Source organism: Hypomesus nipponensis, chromosome 27 (assembly GCF_054491055.1).
Source record: "Hypomesus nipponensis isolate SF chromosome 27, ASM5449105v1, whole genome shotgun sequence".
Lineage (NCBI taxonomy): Eukaryota > Metazoa > Chordata > Actinopteri > Osmeriformes > Osmeridae > Hypomesus > Hypomesus nipponensis.
This window is the reverse complement of record NC_140387.1, coordinates 3446207-3473554: the sequence shown is the minus strand read 5'-3', so window position 1 is coordinate 3473554 and position 27348 is coordinate 3446207. Positions and strand designations below refer to the sequence as shown.

Genomic DNA, 27348 nt, shown 5'->3' with positions numbered 1-27348 from the left:
GGAATAAACAGACCTGCGATGGATAGAAAGGACAGACTGACTCTTTAGCCATTCAGATAGGCTACACCAAAATCTGTACTTTTTTTTAAAACAGAATTTAGTCACAAATGTCCTAATTCTGATTCCAGAAAGGTATTGATTATTCCTAAAGATGGTGTACATGTTCGCCTGGCTTGATAAAAACAAAACGGTTCTTGATTTCAATCTTTCTGGCAACATTCCCATTGGCAGGTATGCACGATTAGCAGTTTTCTAGGCTAGCTAATATGGCCGGCTTGTTTTCCCCATGCACCCAGCATTAAATCATCTGTGGGTTTGTTTTGCAATTCCCTTTGTTCTGCTCTATGGGTTCCTCAATTCGCAAGCATACTAGTTCTACTATTAGGCAAATTTAAGGGACTGGGTCCGTGTAACACCGCATGCCATGGATTCCAAGCTTGACTTCTTTTTTGTAAACCCACACCATCTATTTGTCTCACCAGTCACAACTGTTAATGTTACATTAGGAGTTTGATGTTTCATCATTTCAACCAATATTGTTCATGATAACGAATGTAGAATGAAACCACAAGGAACGTGTTCGAATTCCCTCAGAAGGATTCAGGAGAAGAAGAAAAAAAAATCCCACGCGCCATGGCTATTAGCTTGGGTAATTTATTGTGTGTATGTCAGAAAACAAGAAGGCCAGAAAAAAAGAATATTGGGCTTTCTTTTCCATTACTAAACATTACAATCTTATTTCCATCACTGCACCGTTAAGTAATTTGCGAAAAAGCCAACAGAGGCTGGCGGTATTCTCGTGGCGTGTGTTTAAACCCATTACTTTACCTTTTAATCAAACCGCGTGCTCGTGTCAAAACGCACTATTTTCGCCATGCATCTTCTCGCGCTCGTTCCAGTTCACCGGGTGACCTTGAAAATGTTTGCTCTCCTAAACGTCTTCTCCCTCTCCCTCTCCACCTCTGGCCAAACCTCCTCAGCTCAAACCTCTCATCCATTTCTGCCTACCCGGGGAAATACACATCAGCAGGAAACAGAGCGAGCGCGTATTGGCAAAGTAATCACATTTTAGAAGGCGATAATGATAACGATGATGATGGGGATAGCGTAGGAGCCCTACTTCGGAAATCCTCCTGGCTTGCCGAGGCAAACTTGTCACGCCCAGAGTTCATTCACCGCTTGAACTGTGTGCTGCAGTCAATATTTGGTCATTTTAATCGAATTATAGCCATGTATTGGTGTAACATAAATCCTGATTAACCGAAAGAATTAGATTAATATGAGCGTAATTGTCCCGCCGTTGTCACTTCAGCCATGATAATGAATATACCTTCTATAGTTACACAGTGCTAATATCAATTTATTTAACCTGCCGGACATGGGTTTGTTACTTGAAATATTCCTAATGCAGACAGGCTTCAGACCAGAATTCTAGAAGACTCGTTGGATTCGACGTTTTAGTCTTCTAATTCAAATCGAGGTTTGCTAAGAGAAGAGCGTGTGGGTGTGCGCGTGTGTTTGTGTTTGTGGAGAGGACTTATGGGTGTGTGTGTGTGTGGGGGGGGCGCGGGGGGGGGGGGGGGGGGGGTAGGTAAGCTGCAACATTCGGCCTATGATTTATCGCGATCTTGGGAACGCAGCTACAGTTTTGGGCCTGGCCTGTCCTAACGCATTTCGCTCCAGCCATCAGCTATGATTAAACACCTGCTGTTGCGGGGGAACAAAGCGCGCTAATCCAATATGTATTTCTGACATCTTAAATATCACCCAATCCCCTGACATCACGCGCCGCTTTTCCGCGGGATGGAATTCTAAAACATATTTTTCTAATTTATAGACGGACTATAAATCAAAATTAAGCCCATGGACAACGAAATATACATAAGTGCAAACTGACGGTGGCTCACATTGTATATGCAGCATGCCCACAGACAACAGTGGCATATGGGATATCTGAGATGGCAAGCTGTGTGTCAGTCTATACTGATCTACTCTGAACGTGGGCTACTCGTGTTATGGATTTAATAATGCTACTTAGTTCAGTGTGTGACTTACAAAATATTTATTACATTTTAAATAGCCTAACGTTATCGTTATTCAATTTGTAACCGTTTACTTTAGAATTCGGTTACATTTAAAGCATGACTTTTTGCAGCATTGCTGATGTGCAGTCTGTGTAGTTTCATTTTCTCTCTCTCCTGAGACGGTATTTTGCCAGCCTGTAGGGATTTTGTCTTTTATTCTCAGATGGATTGGATCGTCTCTCTCATATTTATTATCTCCACCTTTGAACCCCTTTGTGACTTTGCAGGTGAGAGGGGCTACACAAATACAATTTAGCGCGATTTTATAAATCATACGGGGGCAACAGTGACTTGTTGTGGCTCAAAATGCACGCATAGGCTCATTCCCAAATGCCTAAAATAGACTTAAGAACACTGGACTATGTGTTTTCTCATGGAATCTACAAAAATGTAGCTTCCTTTTCCAGACAGTCAATACAACACACTTCGGAAAGCTCTGCTGATTGTCATTTATGCCTAGGAAGATCCCAACACATAGGCTCAATGCACTCTGTCTCTCCTAGGTTGTGCCCTTCCTTCTCATTGGTGTGACCAAAGAGCACGCGGCGGGGGCCTCTCTTTCCCCCGGCCACTGTCCCCGTGCTGTGACGCTCATTGTATGTGACTCCTCAATTCCGTTGCTTCCCCGAATTTCCAGCACATTCCTGTCCGTGTATTACCGCGCTATGAACTATCTGGACAACTGGCGTTTGTCGCTTTTCTGCCCAGGTAATGGATTTTTCTGAACCGTGCTGGTGTGTGGAAATACCTGAGAAACACACAAAAATACAGACTCCAGAAAAAAAGCCAAAGATAATTCCACGTAAATGTCCTTTGTACAAATGTGTGGCATACAAATACACTGTGAAGTTCACTCTATCACTACAATGACCCATTACAGACTAACTGAAAAACTAACGAAGATAATTGCCTATAGTGGTCTTAATGAATGCAATAATGATCGCATTTCATGGCTCTTAATGAAAATAAAGTATATTTTCAGGCGTATAAACTTTGTGGCCAATAGGGCGAGTAATTGTCATAATGTTTTGTTATTGATATTTATGTAAATAAGCAAATATATTTAATTTAATCATTTATACAAGATGAAAATGTTTGGAATGGCATAGAAATGCATTTGTGTGCGTGAAAAATCCGAGCAACACCCATTTTCAAGATCATAGACACGCGTCCGAACATGAATATTCGACAAAGTGTTTATAGGTTACAAAGTTCAGTCTAATGTAGACTATTTAATGTTACTAATACCAGAGTCTATGCTGTGATGTGCCTATTGAAGGTTTGCCAATAATTAATATTGTGATGTAGCACAACATCTTCATTGAGAGATGTACAGGGCAACTGTTATGTTAGCTTGTCAAAATGTTTATGACAATTATGAAAAACGTGAAAGAAGAATGAAGCGACGTGTTTTGAAAAATGTACACATTCCTATCTATTCAGCGACTTTTATGAAAGACAGCACATTTTAATGGCGACGTCAATGTCCAAAAAATGAATGCTTGCTGTTGCCTAGTATGAATTTCCCTGACAAATTGGTTTCCTTAGACGACCATGTCTACCACACTTACCTCGCTGCGCGCACATTCAATTGTTATGCTTTTGGAAAACTTCCGTTCATTACCTGCAACCCGATGATTCTGTTCACAAGGAACCTGCTTACACTTTTCTTTACCACAGCTCCCATATCTCTGGAAAGGATCTGTATATGTGAATCTGTGAATATGTATCAATATTTATCCCACATTTAAATGTACACCGATGAATCAAGCAACATTTTCCAATCAGTGAACATTCTCTCATGCTGATATTGGGCCTTCTGGTGCAGATTCCCCTAAATCCTTTTTATATATACGTCCAGTGGGGTCACCAACCTTATAGGATACATCTTGTATTGAGGTGTTGATCCTACTTCATAGATATATTATCGGAAGAGATATCTGTACCGGATGTGAATGCTAAACTGACATGAAACACATAGCTGCATTATTCTCAAGCCAGTGTACACAATGGCAACACAAATAGCTATTCCCTGGGCTCTCTTGTACTTTAGGCTTTGTGTTCTTGTTTACGGCACTTATGTACCTGCCTGCACAGATACAAGCCCACCTGTGTGTGTCACTGTGCGAGAGAAAGAGTGTGAAGGGGGGGGGGGATTTTTCACGAGTTTGGCTCCTGCATTGCCACCACTACAGAGGATCTAATCAATCTGCCAGCTATTAAGTTTGTTAATTGATAATGCATACTAATTAGGCTGAGCGCAGTTACTTTAGAGACTCTGAGGAGGTAATTGTAGGCACCGGTCCAAATGGAGTTGAAAGCAGTCTGTGCCAGGTAAAAATTCATTAGGCAGATAGATTGGGAAGGAGGAGGAGGTGGAGGTGGAGGTGGGGAGCTGTACGAGGAGGAGGAGGGAGGAGGAGGAGGCAGGAGGAGGGAGGATGGGGGTCAGTGCTGTGACAATGGCTGTCTGACAGCTTACAGATTTGCTGTTGTGCTGATCACCTCTGATCATGATTTTGTATACAGCACATGAAGAACCCCGGCTTGTTGTGCTTGTTGTGCTTGTTGTGCTTGTAATTATTCTGGAAATTAATATTCACTTTCAAGTGTGCTTCTATTCTTTTCGGTCCATCATGATTCGAGTTGTTTTTCTGTCACGGTTTAAGTGCATCGGGGTTACACTGCAAATAATTCCACAGAAAGCTAATTGCAGAGTAAGTAAGTGTTGGCAGTATGCAAGAGCACTATTTTAATGTTCCATACTTTTTGTTTGTAACAAGTAAAACACTTTTTAGTGATGTATTACTCTATTCCTTTCAGTCTTTCTTTCTTCCTTCCCTTCTTTCTTTGTTTCTTTCTTCCTTTTGCATTCTTTGTTTAGCAACATGTCCAAGCTACCTAAATACTTGAAATTCTGTCAGCAAGCATACTGTATAAATGTTCTCGTGAAAATGACATTGGCCAAATGACAAAGTATTCACGTTTGAATGCAAATGTGTTTGAAGTAAACCTAATCTGTGATGGTCTCTGGTGATTGGTGCCATGGAGAACGACAATGTTTACAGTCCAGTACACTCTAGTCACTATGAACAGTTCTGAGGGCGACTGTAAAGAATTCCTCTCCTCCACACTGTCTCTCACTGTTAAACAGTACGCCTTCGCGTGTGTCGAAGTGAAGAGGCCGTGATTGACACGCATTTAACATGTGAGGCCACACGTGATGCCTCTGATGTGCTGAGATCAGAGGCTGCTCTGCTAATTGAGACTGCTGTGGCCTGTTTATTGTCCCTAGCAGTGTCAGCCTGACGACCCCTTTGAACTGTCTGTCACTCTGCTGAACTAATGGACGCGTCCCTCACGTAGAGAGGCATGCCTGGGGATCATGTCAAAAGCATGTTCTACAGCTCTGCTCACGGACTGTGTCACCGACAGAGAGGGAGAGAGAGAGAGAGCTCTCTGACTGTGAACAATGTCACGGCGCACATCTCAAAGAGACTGCATTACATTGGAATGGAAGTTAGGATAAACTCCATTGGTAAATGCCTAAAATATGTATTAAAAAGATATCACGTGTGAACCAAACTTATACAAAAGGAGAATGATTTAGTCTAGAACAGTCTAGAATTAATCTAATACACGTGGATATTCTTTGCCAATTCAAATCCTTCCAGAGCCTTCTTTTTACTAAAATACAGTTTAACTCCAACTGATGGTTAGTCAAATGAAATCAAATGGACATGGATGTACTTTTCATTTACATTGTGTTTTCATCAGTAATAAAAACAAAGGTCTTCTGTGAGTTGGACACATCACATTCATGGAACTTTCAATCAGATGGATATTTTTGCTGATTCTATTTCAGCATCTTGTTTTTCTAACTGACAACATGCATTAGCTACTAGCTTCTTGTAATGTAAAAAAGCAGGACAATTTTGTGCCATCTCAAACTCAATGAAGAGAGACTGTAAACCCTGCAAATTGGTTTGATGTTCTGCTGTTGTCATATCATTTATGGAGCAATCTCCTCCATTTTAAATATTACCAGCTCCTTTGTGGGAATAATCATTCCTAGTGAGGTATTTTGTGTACAATGTATACTTTGTTTGTGTTGTGTTCACTGGCCACTTGTTCAATCTCTCTGTTCATATCTCTCTCTCTCTCTCTCTCTCTCTCTCTCTCTCTCTCTCTCTCTCTCTCTCTCTCTCTCTCTCTCTCTCTGTCTCTCTCTCTCTCTCTCTCTCTCTCTCTCTCTCTCTCTCTCTCTCACTCTCTCTCTCTCTCTCTCTCTCTCTCTCTCTCTCTCTCTCTCTCTCTCTCTCTCTCTCTCCCCTTCCCTCTCTCTGTTTTGTTTGTTCCCCGGCTGCCTCGCGGGACACCGAGAGACAGACAGCCTTGCCAGATTCATTTTCTGATCAAAGCTGTTTGATTTGGTCCATTTTGCCACATTGGAGACGTTCTCTATTACTGAGATAAATAGCCTCGGGCTAACTGTCAGCGAAAACTTGTAAGCTAATAAATTATTCCAATTTCTTCCAGCTGAATTTCTCTTGGGAGTCAGCCTCTAGGAAATACACTTTTTGATTAGTAAATTTCTGTCTGTGAGTGTCTGGACATTCGGATATGTCGTCTTTGATTAGCGGCCAGACTGCTGGAGTGGAGGGCGGCAGAGGGGGCTGTCAGTGGAAGGAGGCCTCTAATGCATTATGCATTGACGGAGCTTGGATCCTGCCACCTTCGCTGGCACGCCAGGGAAGGAGGGCTGAATTGGCCCTACCTGCAGGGCCTCTGCTTTGCCCGACCCACTCTCAACTCCTCGGTCCCAGCCCACCCTTGGGGGAGGAAGGTTTGACAGAAGGCACCTGCCCTCCACTCCCTCTCCCCCTCTCCTCCTCTCCCCCTCTCCCCCTCTCCCCCTCTCCCCCTCTCCCCCTCTCCCCCTCTCCCTCTCTCCCCCTCTCCCTTTCTCCCTCTCTCCCCCTCTCCCCCTCTCCCCCTCTCCCCCTCTCCCCCTCTCCCCCTCTCCCTCTCTCCCCCTCTCCCTCTCTCCCCCTCTCCGTTGTGCCCATGCCCGTCTCCTCCCTCCATACCTTTCTCCTTCGACGACCCTAATCCTCCCTCACGCACGCACACTTACAAATACGCACACATACGCACTCCAAAAGGAAACCCACTCCCACAGTGCCCCCTCCTTCCATTCTCTCGCTCGCTCTTGGCCTGGAAATGGGCCGATGGGCAGAGAAAGTGTTTCATCAGCAAAAATGGACAGAGTGAGAGGACGTGACTGATAGGCTTGGGGGGTGTGTGTGGGGGGGGGGGGGACAGAGGGGTGTGGGGGGGGGGTGGGTGGTGGAGAGGCCGGGGTGTGGGGGAGGAGGAGGAGGGGGGGTGTTGGGATTGATCGGCTCCTCGTTCCCCGGCCAAGCAGTCTGTCCTCCTTACGTCCCTCCATCCCCCCACTCACTAACCCCTCCTCCTCCTCCTCCTCCTCCTCCTCCTCCTCCTCCTCCTCCTCCCCTCCTCACCCTGGCCTGTCTCTCCGCTCGCTCGGTCAGCCCTGGTGACTCAATAACGCCCAGCGTGCTCCACATCTCCTGGCCTGCCCGGCTGCCTTGGGGCTCGAGCAGATAAATAGGTGTGTGTGTGTGTACGAGTGCCATAGGCACACACACCATTCATCAAGCTACCAAAACTGTCCCTAGATGATTACCTCTTCCAAACCCCCCCCACCACCACCACCACCCCAAACCAGGGGGAGGCAGTTACAAGGGGGGAGAAGGTAAATGAAACTTTTGAGGGGTCAGTGGTTTTGTACTTTGCCTATTCATCTTCTCTGTAACCTGGCAGGGCTGGGGAACGGCATGCTGGGTAATTACCTCTCAGCGCACAGCGCTGCTTCATTATGTTCCGCAACTCCAATCCACTGAAACATTTGTAATTTAGTCTGGTGAGCATCTCACAGGCCATACAGAGAGGTAGATAGAGGTTGTGTGTGTGTGTGGTAGTGTGTGTGTCTGTGGTAGTGTGTGTGTGGTAGTGTGTGTGTGTGTGTGTGGCAGTGTGTATGTGTGTGCGTGTGTGTGTGTGGTAGACATGTGTACGTGTACACTTGGGTGCGTGTGTCAGTGTGTGGATGTGTGCGTGTGTGTGCATGTGTGTGTGTGCGTGTGTGTGAATGCGTGTGTTGCTGTGTGCACACGAGCAAGGCCTTACCTCTGAGGTTAATATGTGTATGCATAATGGGTTGGGATCATTTCTATCTCTACTCAGCCTATTTAGGAAATGAATCGAAATTCAATTCATCAGTCGCAGAGATTGCCCATTATTTTCAATGAGTATTGTTTTTCACTTCGTGGATTGGATTTTGATTGTTAACTATGGTAGGCAGTGAGTGGGTGTGTAAGACTGAAGTCCAAGTGCATAGAAATGTAGTCATTAGAGAATAAATGACTAATTTATGATAGAAGGTCAGATTTTATTTGCTTTGGTGTGGCCAAAGAATATATGTAAGTATTCCACCTTCAGTTAACAAAGACCAGCAGTGAAAATGGTTTGCCTTGTTGTTTATTATCAAGGGACGTGAGAAGTTATTACAAGCCCTTAATAAGTCATAGCATTCAACAGAAATATTAATTAACTTTATTTGAACCTGGCCCAGACACAGGCTCTGTTCAAAAACTTAGACAGCTGTCTTAATCCTTGATGTCTTGCTAGACAGGTGTCTAACGAGACAGCTCTCTTCGGGGTAAGGTATCTTAAAAACCGTTGTTTTCGAACAGCCTATTAAGACAGGATGTACGTCATGGCGCTGTGTGTACTTATGTGCTGGCACTAGCGCGCTTTGTCAGACGGCAGTCAATTGCATTGAGTTTATTGTCACACTAAGTCAAGTTAAGCTGTATTTAAACTTGTGTTAGATATAGGCTCAATAGCTCATAACATTTGTGTTTGTATTTCACTCATTTGATAGGATTGTGATAAAACGCAGCAACTAGCTAGTGTCTGCACTGCACGGCGATGCTAACTACTGTACGTTATCGAAAAGTCGGAGCAAATTTACAAATTAGGAGTGTCATCAATAAAATAAGTACATTTTCAGCAACTACACTGCCCACTTCTCGATACATTTTTATTCAGATGCTGATTTACAAGTACCGTTTAGCTGAAATATGAATTGTAAAAACGTAGAGCAATGGCGGTCAAAGGATTCTGTTTAACTTGTTGCTCACGGTAACCCCGCGCACAGAGTTATGGGTAATACGTGCCGCCATTAAGACAGCAAGGCAGCTCATATGCTCTCTTAAATTACCGTTATGTGACGTATTTCAAGGTATCTTATTAGACAGGAAGAGAAGATTTAAGACATTTCGAACAGACCTCGCTGTCTTAAAAGGAAGGAAGGATGGAAGGACGCATTTTAAGAGTTTTCGAACAGAGCCACAGACACACATATGACCAGATCAAAGTGATAAACTCCTTCTTCACATGAACAATAACAAGATGTTTCTCCCCTCTGAGATCCTGTTGTTCCACTGTCTGACAAGAGACTGCATCCGTGAAGGGCTTTCATGTAGCCTTATTATGTCGCACATTTAGCTGAACTGTACATATGCACAAATGTAATTGTTATAGTTGCACCGTAGTTAAGTAATTGGCATGTTATTGCTGCACTGTAATGTTGTTTTTGTTGACAGTGCCTAGTAACTCAGATGTGGTTAACTTGCCAGTTGGCTAGTAAATTCAGACCGTTCTTTGAGTCTGACTCTGAAATACTATGGATAACTTCCAACATGCACTATTGGTACTTCCCTTTGAATAAAAGTGTCTGTTAAATTATTTTGGGGGGGTAAAGGTTGTGTATGTGTTACGAGAAAGTCAAATGGAGGATTGCACTCGGTAAACCAAAACACAAACCGTCAACAAACCAGCGACATTCTTTTGACCCTGTCTCCAGTCGACCAGCACAAACCCACCAGCGAGTGAGAGGATCTGGAATGTGAATACCGTGTCTGGTGACTTTGATGACATAAACTCTGTCTAAGTCACGACGCCACGCCATGTTGGCCTTGTGGGGTGACTCTCGGAGCGGTTGAGAGAGAGGGGGCCAGGGAGGAGAACGACAGGCCGGTGACAAGTTTCTGTTCTGGGGTGGCCCTGGAGGACCAGACATGACAACACGTCCTAACGGTGTCCCAGGCTCCAGCTGAGCGTGTTTCAGATGAAGGACCCAGATGAGAGAGAATGAAGGGAGGAAGGAGGGAGAAGCCTTTGTTTTGACGGAGCCTTGGGGACCAGGGTTACCATCTGAAGCTGGACGTGTCTCTGTGCCTCCGGTGGATCGTTCACATGGAGCCCAGCGTACTGTCACTCCCACCGGCACCGTGGAAGACCCGAGGTGTGCACATGACAAAGACAGCTTTTTTTACCTTTCATGTTCAGTCCGGCAGGTCTGAAAGGGGTTTCACTTGCACTGGTGGCCTACGGGTAAAAACTTCTCAGTGGATTTGTTTTAATTTTTCACTTTGTTTGATTTATTGTCAAGTCGTTACTTTTTGACTTTCACGTTTACTCATTTGGACTCCTTTTTTCGACACTTTTATCCAAAAGCAACGTGCAAATAGTGCACATGGAAAGCACAGCAGAATATCAGGGATCAGAAGTAATGCATGGTTCAAACGGTTTGTCAGTGCTCAGAGTTAGAAAGACTTGTATTTAGTAGCCTCCGCACGATGTAACCACATTTCAGCTGCCAGGTACGCTAAACTATAATAACAAAAATTATATGTTGACTACAGTGCGACAACGTTGATCTGACTTATCTCATTTGTTTGTACTTAAAAGCATTTGAACAGATACAGACAATAAATCACATGATGGTTATTTCATACAGTGGTTTGACAAAGGACCTTGTGAAAAATGCTAAAACTAAACTGACTATAGTTATGACTACATTGTTTGTATTGTATTGTATTTATACATCATTCTCTGATTTCCATCCTCAGATGTCTACGTCATGTTAATTATAGCATGTAGTATAAATAGCATTTATCACTGCTGTTTTCATCCATTGATGCTCTGCCGATAAGCACATCGTTTCCTTTTCCCGACATCACTTCCTGTCTCCCTGGTCTCCCCTTCTGGGAAACTCCGCTAACTAACCAGGCTTACAGACAAGCCCCTATTAGAGGCCCATGGCCCTGAGTGGACTAATCAGAAAACTCATTTTCCCCCTACATACCACAGTCCAAGTTTCACACACACACACACACACACACACACACACACACACACACACACACACACATCCCTTGACCTATAAGAGGAGGGGCCTTGCGGCAGGAAGAAGACCCCCCCCCCTCCCGCCTCCTCCCTCCTCCTCCTCCTCCTCCTCCTCCTCCTGCTCCTCCCCTCCTCTCCTTCTCCCCCCAGTGGAAAGAGAGTGTAGGGAGGGCAGGAGCAGCCAGCTGGGTTGTAGGAGTAATAAAGAAGGAGAATCAATAGGGCATGCAATGGAGCCAAGGTGCCGCCATTCATCACCCAGCCTCCCTGACTCCCATCATTCATCATGCTCAATGAGGCAGCAAATAGGAAAATGACTATTTGTATCAAACACATCTGCACTCATCCACCAAGGTATTTTATTCCCATTAACTCCTGGAGTAAAATACGCACAGGGTTGTTTTTCTCTCTCTCTCTCTCTCTCTCTCTCTCTCTCTCTCTCTCTCTCTGTCCTCGTCTTTATGTGATTGTGTTTGTGTTTTTGCTGTGTGTGTTTTCTGTTTGTTCACGGTTGGTATTGGAAACTTTGTCTGGTAAAGAACACATTTATGGTGGCGTAGCTTTTTGAGGAGGTACGTCTTTACGAGACTTCGTCCAACCCTCTGAATATCTACCCCACCTCCTACTCCTCCCCTCACCCTTTACGCCCCCCCCCCCCTCCCCTCCCCCCACACACACACACACAAACCTCTCAAAGCCAATCCCTTGTAATATTTTATGTGCTGTCATTGGTGAATATTTGTGTGTGTCTTCATCAGGTTTCCTTTCAACCCCTTCCTGCTTCGTCTTCATGCATACACACACACACACACACACACACACACCTGCACAGCGGCTTTGTTTGCGTTTGGGTGTACAATCTCGTAATAAATCTTTGTGGTTGACTGTAAGTACGGGTTGTATTATTTCAGGACGACATATTCATCCCTTTGCTCCATAAATTACCCGTACCAGGTACAATGGAGGTGCCTCTCACCAGCTAAAGGCTGGATGGGATGCAAATATGGAGGACTATCATCATTATAGTGTAATACCCCATGAAATGGCGAGATCATTACAGTCTATGGCAGGATCATTATCGCCTACTGGCTTTATGAGCTTCTGGGGAATGGAAGAGAGGGTTGTATAGGATAGAGATGTGTGTGCGTGTTGTGTGTGTGTGTGTGTGTTTGCATGGTTCTGTAATCTACCCCCTAAAACTTTACGTTGAACCAACACTGTTTGTTTTGATGAGTCTCTCGTAGTTGCAATCCTATCCCATTAACATAGACCCCTAGTTTTAATTGAATGTGTCATTCATGTGGAAGATCTTGAAACCAAAACATAAACAAACAGCAACTCATTAAAATAAATAATGAGAATCTAATGCATTTTACAATAGAAATAACTGAATTGCTAATTCTGTTTCAGTGGGGGTACTGAAAGTAATAAACATGGGAAATAAGGCTAAAAGTCTAATGCCAGGTTTTGCTCTACGACTTCACTTAAGTCGTTGGATTGTTTATAGGATTGGTTTGGTGCTATATCATAAATACGTTTCATCCTAATTCATATTCATGCTGTAAAAATCTGCATATTTGTTACCTTGCAGTAAATAATTGAAATGGATGACATGTCAAGGAACATGTTGGCTCATAGTAATTGCAAGCTGGAATAAGACGTTCAGTGTTAACCATTCTGCTTGTTTTACGATTGGTATGTAGTACGAACACTGGTTTAAAAATGGCTACAAGCCACTTAATGCAAAACTGGAAAAGTATGCTTATAACGGGGTTAATAGCATGGTAGTTTAGAATTCAGTTGAACTAGAAATACTCTAATTTTGCAAATGCTTAAAATTAAATTATTTATTGCCTATTACCCACACTTCGCTTGCTATAGCCTCATTCACGGTGGTGTCATCCATCGCTGTATGTTATAAAGTAGACTAATTGAGGTACCTAAAGACCATTAAGTTCTTTCATGACGACCGCCGTTTCCACACTTCTCCTACACCAATGTTGCATTCTGGCGAGCGCGGGGCTCGAACCCGCGCCACTTGCGTCATAGGTCTCAGAGAGGCCAGAAACGCTCCAGAACATTCTTGGCTTGAAAAGACAAAATCCGCGGTTCACATAGTTCTCATTAGCCACACGCGAGTTTTCCTCTCAGGAGTTAAGAATGTCACGTTCCACTCTTTGCACTTCTCTTCTTTTCCTCTTTTCCTTTTTCTCTTCCACTTGGCAAGATTCCCGCGCCCTACTTTTTAGTCGAGCCCTTTGGGAGCAGTCTGGAAAGTCACAGACTGCAGGAACAGACCTTTCAAATTCATAAAATTCATAGGATTTTTCACAAATGAATGAACACAATTTTCTACCAATTTCCTCATTATGCAAATATGCAAAATATCACATTTAGGCCAATTATGCTCCCACACAGTTCCAAATTCATCCGTTTAAGCCATAATTGCAGAAACTATCAAATAATTACTGTCGCTAATTGGGAATATTTGTGACAGATACAACAAATTCTCTCACAAATTACATTTTATTCAAGGAGCCACTGAATGCCCCTGCATTTTTTTTTATCGAAGTCTAATTTAACTTACATAACGAAGAGAATTGAGTGCTTGTTATCAAATTTGAACAATTCATAAGGTTCTAATTTGGAATGATGAAGTAAATTGGTCCAATCCATATTTTCGTGATCTCTTTTTTCGGCCCCTTTATTTGTAGGAAATTGTCTCCAGCTATCATGGTATGTGTCATAAAACTGAGAGCTGATAAAAGATGATGGGCACTACTTCGTTTTAAAACCGTCATTTCTTCCTATCATTGGAAGCATGCTATTCAAATTAAGAGCTATTATTAGAAGCACACTTTTCAGCAATTGGAACATGAGACCGAGTTAAAGTAAACACCACGTCCCTTAATCTATTTTGCCAACTGCTCCCAGTCCTTCCAATCCCGCCCTTCTTTTTTACTGAGAGGACAGTTTTGGTACATTTTGGAAGAAGGTCATCTTTGGACACGGACATCTATTCTCCCTTAATGCCAGACACCAGCATTTATAACTGTCTTCTTGGTGACCCGTTAGCGGATTATGGATGTCCCCCTTGGGCAGTGATTTGTTTAATCCGTGGAAATGGTGCTGGTGCTATGTAAACAAGCCAAGTGCGGAATGAAGGTGGCCACCCAAGCGTAGCAGGGAGGCCTATTTGTCAGAGAACCTTCATAAAATACGGGGCTCGTGCTGGAAAGGTGATGTCTCCATTGTACGCAGAGGGCAAAACGAGTCTAAAAGGCTATTCTACCTGAAGACAGAATTAATGATTTGCGTGAGAAGTGAAGGAGGTACTTTAGTGGCATGGAATAAATAAACGCCTAAGAAATTTAAGTAGCCTATAGAAAGACGATGACTAAAGATAATAAAACAAAATAGCCTAAACACATTTTCAACTGAGATCAGGACAATACGACTGATGGGGTCAAATTTGTATGGTATTGCTGACTGAAATCGTTATTAATGTCGAAAAAACACATTTAAAATCAGTTCATGCTTAAGTGGTTTAAATGAAACTCAGTTAATAATTATGGTAAACGTTCACATAACATTTGAGCAATAAAATAAAAATCTAACACTCATATGTGAATTATCTGGTCAAATGGTTTAATAATATTCATGCCAACATCACATTGTGGTTGGAGATTAAATAAATAACACATCCGTAATTCATGGATAGAGGATTGTTACCCGTTCCAATCTTAGTTGTCTGTTTGAACAATGAGACAATTACAAATACATTGAAAAACTCTAAACCTGAGAAACCTAATGCAATATGCATATCTTATTTCGACAGATGAATCTGTCATCGCCTATGCATTAATATGACTAAATGACTAAAAATGACTAATAATAAATGTAATATTCAGGCTTCTTTACCATCCTTTGGCCTTTGGTCACTAAGCTAAATAACATGTATTTTTTAAAGTTATATGTCCTCCGTTATAAATGAGTCTGTAAAGCTGAATGCCTCAATCTAACTCCCCATTGAGTCAAATAGTGATTTACTCTGTTTCATTTTCATGAGACGTGAAGGGGCCGTGCTACAGTCCCTCCCTTTAGTGTATGTCTCAGTAATGCACATGTCTGGTCAAATAAGCAAAGTGATACAACAGATCTTTCTCTGTCTCTCATTTTCGACTTCTGTAGGTTTTTGGTGTCGACTCCTTTCCCCCTCGTCCCCCTACGTACATCCCCTATAACTGAGGTGTTTGGCCCTTATGGAGAATCATTCCTGGAGTGAATAGAGATGAAGGAGGGGATATTAAGTGACTCTATATAACATCCAGGACACAATGGCGGAGTGATTGATGGCGGACAAAGTGGGAACAGCAGGACAGGGGGAACCCTTAGAGACAGCGGGGCTGTCAACACGCGAGAAAAGGAGGAGAGAAGAGGGAAAGAGTGGGAGAAAAAAAACACACATCTCGGGAGGCGCGTGCAGGCTCGTCCTGGCGGAGTTTGCAGTCTATTTGTATGAGTAATCAGTGCCCCCCCCCCTCTCTGTCAACCGTGTTTACTCACTGATTTTCTCAACAAGACAGCCATTGACACTGGATGGATGAGGCTAATCCGGCACAGAGAAGGACGGCTCTAGCGAGGTTCCAGGTCTGAGATAGAGCACCCCTGGCACACTCCCCTCACCTAATCTTCCGGCAAATATTTATCACTATCAATTTGGCCCGACTCCCTGACATTAAAATACCGCGTATAGATAACCTCTAGCAGTGGAATCGACCGGGCTCCAGCCTGTCCAGATTCCACTACCAGTTGAGGAGACAGACCTCATGGTAGAAGGTCACTGCAGACGTATTGAAGGCACAGTCGCAACAGGGCTTTGTATATATTTACAAATAATATGTGGGTTGATATTGAGATTATAAACATGAGTAGCCATCGTTAGATAAATTAGTATTGTTGTTAGCAGCTTTATGCTTCACATCACTGTTGTTAAAAAACAGATGGATTCAAAGAACCGTTTTCCTTTTATCGCAGGCAGACCGTCAGAAATGCTATTATATATTTGTCATATTTCCAACTTTATCTTTTTTGAAGTAGGGACAGAGTGAATGAGAGAGGATCAGAGCACGCGAGGAGGAGAGGGGGGGGGGGGGGGGGGGGGGGAGTCGGGAGCGAGACAGCAGGAGATAAACGACAGCAGGTGCCAGTACTGGGCAGATGCGCCTTGTGCGCGAGCTTACAGCTGATTTGCTCGTCTCCTTCCTCTCCCTCCCGCTAATTGACCGACCACGTTCAAACACACATTCTCACTAATTTCACATTTGCTATTCCAACAGTAAACCAGGCCTGTCTTATGGAATACATTCCACTCTCAGACACCATCAACGATTTTCAGATAAATTAGCTGCTTTGTTTGATAATAAGATCTTCGTGAGTCAGTCATGTTCTCTTCTCACCAAATATTACCCTATATACCCCATAGGGTACTAGAGTATGCGAAACACATACAGGCACGCGCACGCGCGCGCACACAGTCGTCTATTAAACCAGTATGTCAAACGTGGGTCATTATTTTAGCTTGTTAACAAATTTGTAGATGGTTACAAACCCATGCAAACATGATTGAACCGCTCTCCGTGGTTCTGAAATGTTGCTGTTAAAAGGTCAATGTGAAGTGAAAACGCATTGAACATTCTTTGTGTCAAAAAAGAAAAAGAAAATATCTGATCCGCTGTCCATGGTCCTGCACACTACAACTGTAGCAAACAATAGCAATAGTCCAATTGTAATGAAGTTAACCATAAGTTAATGCACACACAGAGACACACACACACACACAGAGCAACGCATTAGAAAACTCCAAAGTCATCCAGTTTGCTCTAATCATTACAATTAGTCCTGAATTATCACCGGACTCTGACAGACGTTCCTTGTAACTCTCTTTTATTTCCACCCCGTGCTAATCAGCGGCTCTCATTACAAACGCTGATTAAACTGCAAATTACCCAGCAGTGGCCCCGTCCGCGGCTACCAGCGCCTCGCTCAATATCAATTAAGTCTAGCAGGCCGTCTGTAGTCTCCCAGCGCTTCCAAATGCTTGATAGTGCCACTTATTAGTTTGGAAAACTCGGAAAATACCAATAATCAACGGTCATGAAGCAAGAGAGAAAGGCGCCGGTTTTGCCCGGTTCTACTACAATTGCCCAATACCTATAGGCCTACTAATTACAGGATTTTCCTATATTTTCACACAACCGTCAGCACAGGCCTCAATAAACTGTCATCTCCCATGCCTGAGCTAACATGCGCTCAATTTCTTCAGTGCATCAGTGTAAAGGCAGCGGGTGTAGGTAAAATGTATTAGACAAGGTAATATCACCGGCTTTTTAGATTCCCTTTTGGAAATAATGAATCGCATTAATGCATGACAAATCTAAAATCTTACATCATTGGGTCGTTCCGGTAGCGGGGAGAATGAATAAGTATTCTTTACCCTCACTTTAACCTCTATAGCCTTGGTGGAACAGAAGTTAATGACGACTCATTAGATCTATATTTATTTATTTCATTAGAGAGAGAGAGAGAAATATCCTGATTAGCCTTCAGTTATTTAGTTCCCTCTCATTACATGCGAACCTGTCCAACTGTTAAAAGTACATGGAATAGAGGGTGAGGCATGACTCATTTCTGATGTCTCGCGTTTATTTTGGCCATGTTATAACCTATATGCTTAGGGTCTGAAAATGTTATGTCCAAATGTTGTGTACAATTAGCAACGTTTGACGATTATGTTAGAATTGTTATCATTATAGGCTATTGGCTTGGTTAGATAGAGGGATGTAGGCTAGTAGCCTATATGCACACGGAGGTTAAAATCACGACAGATCTTGCTTTATCAAAATATTTGTGTTACATTCTTAACTGGTAGCTATTGATTGACAATAGGCATTTTAGGTGTTTCTACTGAATATTTTCAAGTTAATTATACGAATGTGTCATTAGGTCTACAAGCCAGATTTTTTTGTCAAACTTGGAACTTTACTTTAAATAGAACATTGCCAAGCCTACATGGCAAGGCATAGACAACATGGCCTAATACAACATTTGCTGACAAGCTTTTCTTTGTGATGCAAGTCAAGGGGACCTTGAAGAATGCAACGAAATTAAATTATTTTTCATAGATAACCCAAATCAATAAGAGACGCAGACAAAGAGATTCAGATTGTTGGTATTGAATAGGCTGTCTCTGTAACATACACAGCCATTTGTTCATGCCTTAACTAATAAACATTTCGAGTAAAATGAATAGGAGAGGTTGAAACTGATAGGAATAGGCTATATAGAGTTAAGTGTAACTTGGCAATAGCAGCACTTTATATCAGGCAATATGGAGAAGAAAAAAAACATTTTATTCTAGGTTAATATTCGTCGACACAACTACAACATCACTTAGCCAAAAATCGCTGAGTAAAAACGATGGACCACGCTGCCTTTTAAATGTAAGAAGCAGTAGGTTGGATGAATGTCTCCTCAAACATCAAACCACTTTAGGGTTGGAAACGATAGAAGGTAACGTGTGACGTCATGTTTGCATTAGGCATCTCCACGTCTCCACCTCTCACGATCTCACAGATTATGTTGTTTGACTTCGATTTATTTTTATTTGCACTTCTGTAACGCCGCAATTTCCCTTTGGTATTAACACGTAGGCTACCTAATATTCGAAATGTCAGTCAGTGAGATTAACGTGACTCCTATAGCCTATTATTCTAAAGATAATGCTCCTATTTACAAACAGTATATAATTTCTTTGGCTACTCTTTGTGCGCACTGAACACCATGATGGAACAGAAGTCTCGCGCACTCACGTGACACACCACGTGTACCAGAACAGGAACTGTCTTTGGAGATAGTGCGAAGTAGCTAGCAACGTTCATAGCAACACTCTTTCAGTCTGAAAATTGGACATTAATCATAATGGCGGATCCTAGAATACGGCAAATTAAAATAAAAACAGGTATTGTTAAACGGTAAGTCTGCTTTTGGTTTTTGAAAAAGGGTATAGCCTAGCATATCATGGATCCGCATACTGCAGTGTGTTAGAGCCACAGAAAATGAACGAGGCTAGATTTATCCTTAGCTTTATTTTCGGCTAGGCTAGCTAGCTCGGTTCCAATATTTTTCGAAACTCAACAGTCCACAGCTCGGTCTTTTCTTTACAGTTTTTATCGCGGCGCGCACACTAGTAAAGGAGGTTGGCCGCATTTTCAACTCTCTGCCTAGCTTTGGGTTTTTGACCATCGTCACCTAGGCCAGTGGAGTTGGATGCTGGCCGCTATCTTAACAATGCGAGTTGCATGCTGCTGACTAGCCAGTCTCTAACTGTTAGCCAGCTAGCTAGCTAGATTGCATACGTATTGTCTTGTGCTTTAAGACATCAAATGGTTAGCTCCCTGCTATCTAACCGACAGCAATATGTCATCTTGGCCACGTTGTTAACCTGGGGTTCGGAGTTGCATACTGCTAACTGTTAGCCAGCTAGCCAGATTGCATCATAGATAGTTTATTGTGATTGAATACATCTAACGGTTAGCTAGGCTACAGTACCAGCTATATAGCCGATAGCAACATGACAGCTTGTACACGTTTTTCGCGTGCTAACTATACGTTAATAAAAAGACTGGTTTCAGTTATCAACATATACCCAAGCTAATCAGCGATCTTGCGTCTATGGCATTGATTTATGTTATGGCTAGCCAGCTACCTAACGTTAGCCAACGACGTTGGAGGGTGTAGGCCTTGTGACGTATGGTACTTTCGAAGTGTACTAAACATGTCTTTATTCTCAGTAGTCCAAGGTCCAATGTTTGTTTGCTATGGCTATCCTGGGCAGTAGCAAATATGTATATTTAATGGCAAGGATACTATTGCAAACAGTATTATAATAATATCTTACTATATACAATCAATCCTGTCTCAGTCCTGTCCGGTAAACAAGGATGTCAAAACACTGATGCCAAATATTAGAATCTTTGCCTAATCACCCGTCATATTTTGTTTACAGCAGTTCTTTGTATTCAAACTGCTGCACTTTTTCGATTAATCTGTGATTATGATATAGAAGCATGGAATGGATGTATTCTCACTATCTCTGTAGGTATATGTAATCATGGCATCATATATGTATTTATCCACAACCTCCTAAATAACTATTTAGTCTTGGGAACCGTTGCCTGTACGCTCAGTATGCAAGGCCATCAAATGCTATTTCTTTTTAATAAAATAAATTGTTCATAAATTGCATCTTAATGTACAGCGGGCCGGATTTTGTAAATGGAAAAGGAGTCCTGAGTGCAATCTGAGAGTTTCCCACCTGCGTCTCGGTTCCCCACTTTTGTGTGGCCTTTGCGTAATGTGGTATCGATTGTGTTTTGATTAGGGTCAGATTACTAACAGGCTCCCTGATGAAAGTGACTAAGGGCAGTGGCTGAATTTCCCACTGAGGATGATGTCACAGATGAGGTCTGCAGCAGTGAAAAAGGCCCCATAGTAGGCAGTTCAAACGCATCTAGCTGGAGATGACCCCGTTTTGTTCTTATTTTCAGTGCGCCCCATCGTTAAATACATCTGTTAGTAGTTCATCTATAATTCTTGGAACTGGACTATGTCCTCCATAGACAGGGGGAGGGTTTATTTCCATTTGTGTCACATGATTCATGCCAGTGGCAGAGACTTCCACCCTTTGTTAGACAGATGAAACTACCTGTCTCTTTACCTTACGTCCATCTCACTCTCTCTCTCTCTCTCTCTGCATGTAGTCCATGTCTCTCTCCTCCTGTTGGCCCCTCCAACCCTGTCTGTGTTCTGGAGAGCGCAGACGGAACAGAGCCAGCTCTCCCTGCTGCAAGGCCTCTTTTCCTGTGGCTTTGCACATTTACAGTCACAGCCTTTCGGTCCTGGCGAGGCGGATACCCTTAATAAAATGACAACAGTAATTTGCCTTTGTCATTCGAGCCCTGGCACAGGCTACGTCGTGGCTCAAAAATACAGTGCTGGGGGAGGCGGCCGAATGTGGTCGGCTGACTCTAATTCCCTTCTTTTTTTTCCTTTTTTTTTCTTCTATTTTCCAGGGAGCTGCCTTTTCCATTAAGCTTGTGGTGGCAGGTCTATTTAAAACCAGCCTCGACCCCACCCCTGATTCACACACCGCTCCCAGTCTGAGAGAAATAAGAAATTAACATCAGGACTGGAAGGCAGGGAATGGACATTTTGTTATTAGACTGTCCTTCAGTTTTATTCAAATTACTTCGAGACGTCTTCCTCCCTCTCTTCTTCTCTTTGCCGCCCTTTTTTTTGGTCTAAATAATCCCAGCGTTGACATCACTCATTCTGGGTGAAGCCAGAGGGAGGGGAGAGGAGTTGCAGTTGCATATGGTCGCCGTTTAAGAGCGTCTTGATGGAAATGTATTAAAATGAGCGGTAATTGACGTAAAAGATGACAGAGTGCTGTGGGCTTCTTAGGCTAAGCAAAGCGCGGCACTACGCCGAGGGAAGGGTCTCCGGTAATGTGACTGATTAATGAAGGATCACTCACTCACGCGCACGCAGCTGATTTTATGAAAAATGAATTTTGCGTCGTCCCTCCGACAAGCAAGCGTAGCCGGAAAAGACTATTAGTCGAGAATCATTATCAATAGCGATATTTTCAAACTCCATTATGCCAATCAGGGTCGGAATTTATTTAATAGATTTAGTTTCATTTGGCCCGTAATTGATAAATAATCAAAATTTATCAATGTACTCAAGCCCATTTTCACTAACAATCAAGGAAAAGTGGCCCATTTACCACCTGACTTGGTCTAAATTAGGGACTAAATTGATGATCAATTAATCCCAGAAAGGGCTAGTTGTGTGTGTGTGTGTGTGTGTGTGCGTGTGTGTGTGAGAGAGAGGAAGAAAGTGTGTGTGTGTGTTCGCGCTATTGGGCATGAGGCTAAAAGTGTCAGATAAATGGAGCTAGGAGTCCGATCAGTGAGGTGATCAGGCTGGAGCTGAAGGCCTCACATCCTAAGCTAAAGAGCACACAGATGCAGATTTATATCGGCAATACACGCCGCTGACAACTGCAGGCAGGACCAAACATGCTTAGAAATGCAGGATGTTTATTATAGTTACCTATATTAACAGCTCAGCTGTTTCTACAACCTGACAAGGAGTGGATGTTGATTTAAAATGTAAATACAATAGAAAAAAAGGTATTAACTAACCAGTAACACATCTGGATCAGTGCAAAGCCATAATTTCCTCTTTCCCACCACTCAGCATGGAGGAGAAAGAGAACAGATGGCTTGTCTTGGCAGGATAGTCTTCTCTGTGCCCAGGGCTTGTGGCTCTCTGTTGTGTCTGCATGACTGGTGCATGTTGGTCGGACAATACAGTATGAAACTAGTTTTAACGGCCCACAAGCAAATGATTTGTGTTTCGTCTGGTTCTCCTCTGCGTCTGCAGACTGGTGAAGGATAAGATGATGTACACCAAGGAGGCCTCGCTCCAGGAGGAGAAGGTGGAGAAGATAAAGGCTGAAGCTGGATGTGAACACGTCATCAGGAAACAGGTTGGTACAGCGAGTAGTGTCGTGTGGAAACAAACCCGTTCCAGGGTTAGGAAAGTGATGGGCGTTGCTAATGTTTAGGAATGGGGTTTTTATATGAACGACCTTTATAAACATGAAATAAAACATCTTCAGTTTTAATAACGATCGTCCTGGGTTGTTATTCATCTTCACTTTCATTTCAGGGTTTTCGAAGTTCCACACTGTTGATTTATCAAACCTTTACCCCTCAGAGAAGACCAGGAAACAGTCTTAGTGGGGGACTCAAAGAGGGCTTCTCTATTTGGTGGAAAACATGTTTTGCAAGAAATATTTGTGAGAGATCTTTTCTTCCAAAGGCAGTAGATGGACTTAAACAAAGCACTGATCTGACACCAAGAAGGCCTACACGATGAGAGAATTTCATAGTGCAACGCAATTTTAGTAGCCCCATATTTCAGTAATGAGGTCAGATAAGGATGATTATGAAGAATTAGCTTTCGAGAGAGGAATCGTTAGTGATTTTGTAATTTGCCCATGAGATTTAATGACATTATGTAACTTTGGAGGAGTTTGATAATTACTGACACATGCTGGTAATTTAGAGCTGCTTACAGATCACTGGCCCATATCCTCCCCCCCACCCCCTCCTCTCTCTCCCGCCTCCCTCCTTCTTCCTGTCTTTTACTGCTCAGTGTATTGAAGGAGGGATGAAAAGGTCTACAACCGCAAACAAGTGCGCTAGCTTCTGTCCTCTGCTTGTCGTTCCTTCTCACCTATGTGTCATGAGGATGAGACCCGCTCTCTCCCTGGATAAGATGGTTACTTCAGCACTTAACGCCCTCTGAATGCACCTGACGGGTAGCGCCTGCGTTTCCAATGAGCCTAAATCCAGCAGTGTGGTGCACTTTTTGGTTTCGTTTTTTTTTTTTACAGGCATCAATTCATGCTCCATGTTTGCTTTGGCCCAGTTCTTCTGTTTGTTCATTTCGAGACGAGTGCCAAGGCCAGGCGGGTGTTAAACGGTGGGATTGGGGGAGGCCAGATGGATTATGGTTGGAGATGAGAGGTTGGAGGCAGGATGGATTAGAGGTTTTTATTTTAATGGAATCAATACGCTCTAAGTGTCATCTTTATCCCACGCTGATGGGATCATTCCCCTGCATGGGGAGGGCGCGCTGACCTTTCTCTGTTTTAACAGCCCTGATCACTCTGTTGCACCTTGTGGCTTTTTCAACGGAGCCCAGGCCCAGACTACCAGGGATGTATCCGTGTTATCTGCTAGCCTGCTTGCCTGCCTGTTTTTTTGTTGTTGTTGTTGTTGTTGTTGTTGTGACTAACTGCCTGGTTATCTGTTTCAGTCCCTTTTTCGCTTTATCTGTGATGTGTATTCAGAGTTTTAGGGTTTGTGTTTGCGCATGCAGCGCGCTGTGTGTTTGTGCAGACGCACGCGCGCGGTGGCTCTGAGCTACGCGAGGATCGGTGTGCGTTCTGCGCGAGGTGTGTCTGACTGCGTTAGCCGAGCCTTCTGCGCTCTCTGGGGTGCCAGTCAAGGGAATTCCACATTAGCTGTGCCTGGGAAAGGAACCCAGACTCGGAACACAGCCTCTCCCCAGGCGAAGTAATACCTCTCTACGCCTGATCACCATGCTCCGGCCTGGGCCCTCTCTCCTCCCGGTGGGTCTCCTGGGCATGGAGATCCCCTGCAGCCCCACGCTCCGCCCAATCAATATCTCCAGGAACTTTTTTTTTCCACGCAACCAGCATGTCTGGCCATGTTAACCTTCGCAAAGCATATGCGGGCTGCCTGGTGCATGCTTCAGGAATTTACAAATGCCTCCACCAGAACATGGCTGGATTAAGATGGTGAACCCTTGTGTTGAACCCAGAGTCATTTCAACGCAGAGAGCAAGTTATGTCACAACAGCTTGTGATATGAAACTGAATTAATTGGTTCAACCTTATATAAATGCGTTTTGCAACAGTAATAACTGAACCTTTGACCTTTTAACTCAGTGCAATAAATGACTGTACCGGCCCCTTAATTACAGTATGATGATAATCTCACACATCTATTACTTACATTTATGTTGTTGTTGTAAATACTAATTTGCACTGTCCCATGCCTGAACAGAACCCAGACCGTGTGTATGATATCAATAGTATGTAGAGGATGATGCTAATGCAGTACTCTCTGTGTGTGTGTGTGTGTTTTCAGTTGGAGGTGTTGCAGGAGTCCAGAATGATGATCCCAGACTGCCAGCGTCGCCTCTCCATTGCCCACGGCGAGCTACAGCAGCTGCTGGTACGTCGTGTTCCGGAACTTTCTCCACCACGCGCTACTCATCAGCTCGGGGGGGGGGGGGGGGGTTTGAAAACAGGGGCTCAGGCATCAAGCTCTCCAGGCTGTGTCTCGATGAGAACAGCGCGTGAACGAGAGGGAGTGTCTCTCTCTCTCTCACGCGCACGCACACGCACACACACAGACGTGCGTGTCTCAGGGTCGTCAGAATTAAAACAGCGCAGAACTCGGGCAGCTGTCACCTTTTGCAGAGATGTGTAGAAGCAAGCGCACAAGGGAGGTGAAGATAGAAGGAAACCCAGGAGGGTAGACTTGCCTTGCTCTGCCCCCCCCTCCCCCCCCCCCCCGCCCCCCCTCACCCTCAATCACCCACTGGGAGACACACACACACACCCACTGCCTCATCACAGTTCATTAGCAGTGCTGTCACCACAGTGGCCACTATAGGAACCCACTAGCCCTCTATTAGCACAGATGTGACCCAGTCAAACCCACACAATTCCTGCTCTGCCTCAACTCTTAATGCTTCCTGGACATTAATTGAACATAGGCCGCCTTGACATAACGTTGATTTTATTGAGGTGAATCATTTTACGGTTAATAATATATTTCGTACTTTTAACGCCTCGTTTGAATTTGTCGTCTTCTGCATGGGCAAATGGGACAGGACAACAATGACAAAAACATCATTAGTTTTTTGTAGTGTGTCTTCGTCTATAAAAAATAAAAAAATTCTCACCACAGACTTTTTTGTTGTAGTAAAAACATAATGAATATGACTTCTACATGAAGTAAATGTGAACATTGATATACTAATGTGGATGTTTTCTCTCTGCTGTTGTGTCTTCCAGGAAACAGAGGAAGACTTGGCTGAATCTGCGGAGTACATAGAGGCCAGAACCGTATTGGACTCAGTGAAGCTTGAAGGATGATGTTCTCACAGTGAGATGCACCTCTTTAATGTCCATTCCATTCGTCTGGGCTTGTTTGAAAACAGAGACAAACAGAATCAGTCTTTTTTTTTTTTTTTACTATTTTTTTATTTCTTTCGTTTTCCCAAAGTCTTTTTTTCTTTTAGGGGTGGGAGGGGGGGGGGGGGTCATAATTTATTACGTTTGAGAACAATGTGCCTACTGGTCTTGACATGATTCTGTGATGTAAACAATGCCACAAGTATCCAATAAACATTCAACGGAATATGTGTACTGGCTTCTTTCACAGCTTTGCTTTAACATATTTTACAAAGAGAGAGAGAGAGAGAGAGAGAGAAAGCAAGTAGGTCTTAGAATGATGATTTGTCACGACAAAGATACTGACCTCAAAGATACTGACCTCCACTGGTCACTGCCATCCATGTAGCACATTGACATGAAACACTGACATGAAATCTGACATGGCTTGTCATGTTCAGCATCCATTACTGTGATTGTATTTAAAAGTATTGGTGTGGGCGTTTCAGAGCATTTGCTGACAAATGGGAAACCATCCCATCACTATATCTATTATGCTCTTAACAGTGCAAGTCACATCCGTTTAGGTTAGTCATATCCCTATGAGTTTAATGTGTAAAAAAAAGATATAAATTGCAAAATTTCACGTGGCGTTAGACAAATATCTACATTGTGGTCATACATAAATATCAAACTGATGGCTGTAGGTGGACATTTCAGTCTGGGCCAGCAAATAGGCCCAAAACAGGGCGGGGATAAAGTCTCTTGTCAAATCCACGCTCTGAAGGCTAAGGTAAGGACTGTACTAAACAGGACTGCTATAAAAACGCTCAGTAGCCAGACAAATTAAGGTTACATTTGGCTTGATCCTTATTTTACAGATTTCGATAATTATCGGGATCACCCCGAAGTCTCATTACCGCCCTAATGAGGCGCCGCTACTCCGTGACATCCAACCGCTCCATCTCGTTAAGGAAATCGCTCTTCAATGCTGATTATTTTATTTGGTACCATAATTATATTTCTTTCGGATAAATCACGGTCTAATCGAGTCCACACAGAGGGCAGCGGCGCTAATTGAGGCATGAGATTCGGTGGCGGGCACTACCTGTATTTGCGGCCGAAGGACGCGGCGACGCA

At 43.4% G+C, this 27348-nt stretch overlaps 1 protein-coding gene across 1 annotated transcript; it reads left to right on the top strand.

Moving 5' to 3' along the window:
• Nucleotides 1–19236: 19236 nt before the first annotated feature.
• tbca (tubulin cofactor a) lies at nt 19237–26455 on the top strand. Its single transcript, XM_084694067.1, has 4 exons — nt 19237–19396; nt 22875–22980; nt 25175–25261; nt 26110–26455. The coding sequence occupies exons 1-4, from the start codon at nt 19344–19346 to the stop codon at nt 26188–26190; spliced, it is 327 nt and encodes a 108-aa protein (XP_084550193.1). The 5' UTR covers nt 19237–19343; the 3' UTR covers nt 26191–26455.
• The last annotated feature ends 893 nt before the right edge of the window (nt 26456–27348 follow it).

What these genes read in the sequence shown, in the direction of transcription:
- tbca (XM_084694067.1), top strand. Translation starts at nt 19,344, where the DNA reads ATGGCGGATCCTAGAATACGGCAAATTAAAATAAAAACAGGTATTGTT. An exon ending in AACACGTCATCAGGAAACAG is followed by an intron (nt 22,981 to 25,174) that starts GTTGGTACAGCG and finishes GTGTGTTTTCAG; the next exon opens with TTGGAGGTGTTGCAGGAGTC. An exon ending in GCGAGCTACAGCAGCTGCTG is followed by an intron (nt 25,262 to 26,109) that starts GTACGTCGTGTT and finishes TGTGTCTTCCAG; the next exon opens with GAAACAGAGGAAGACTTGGC.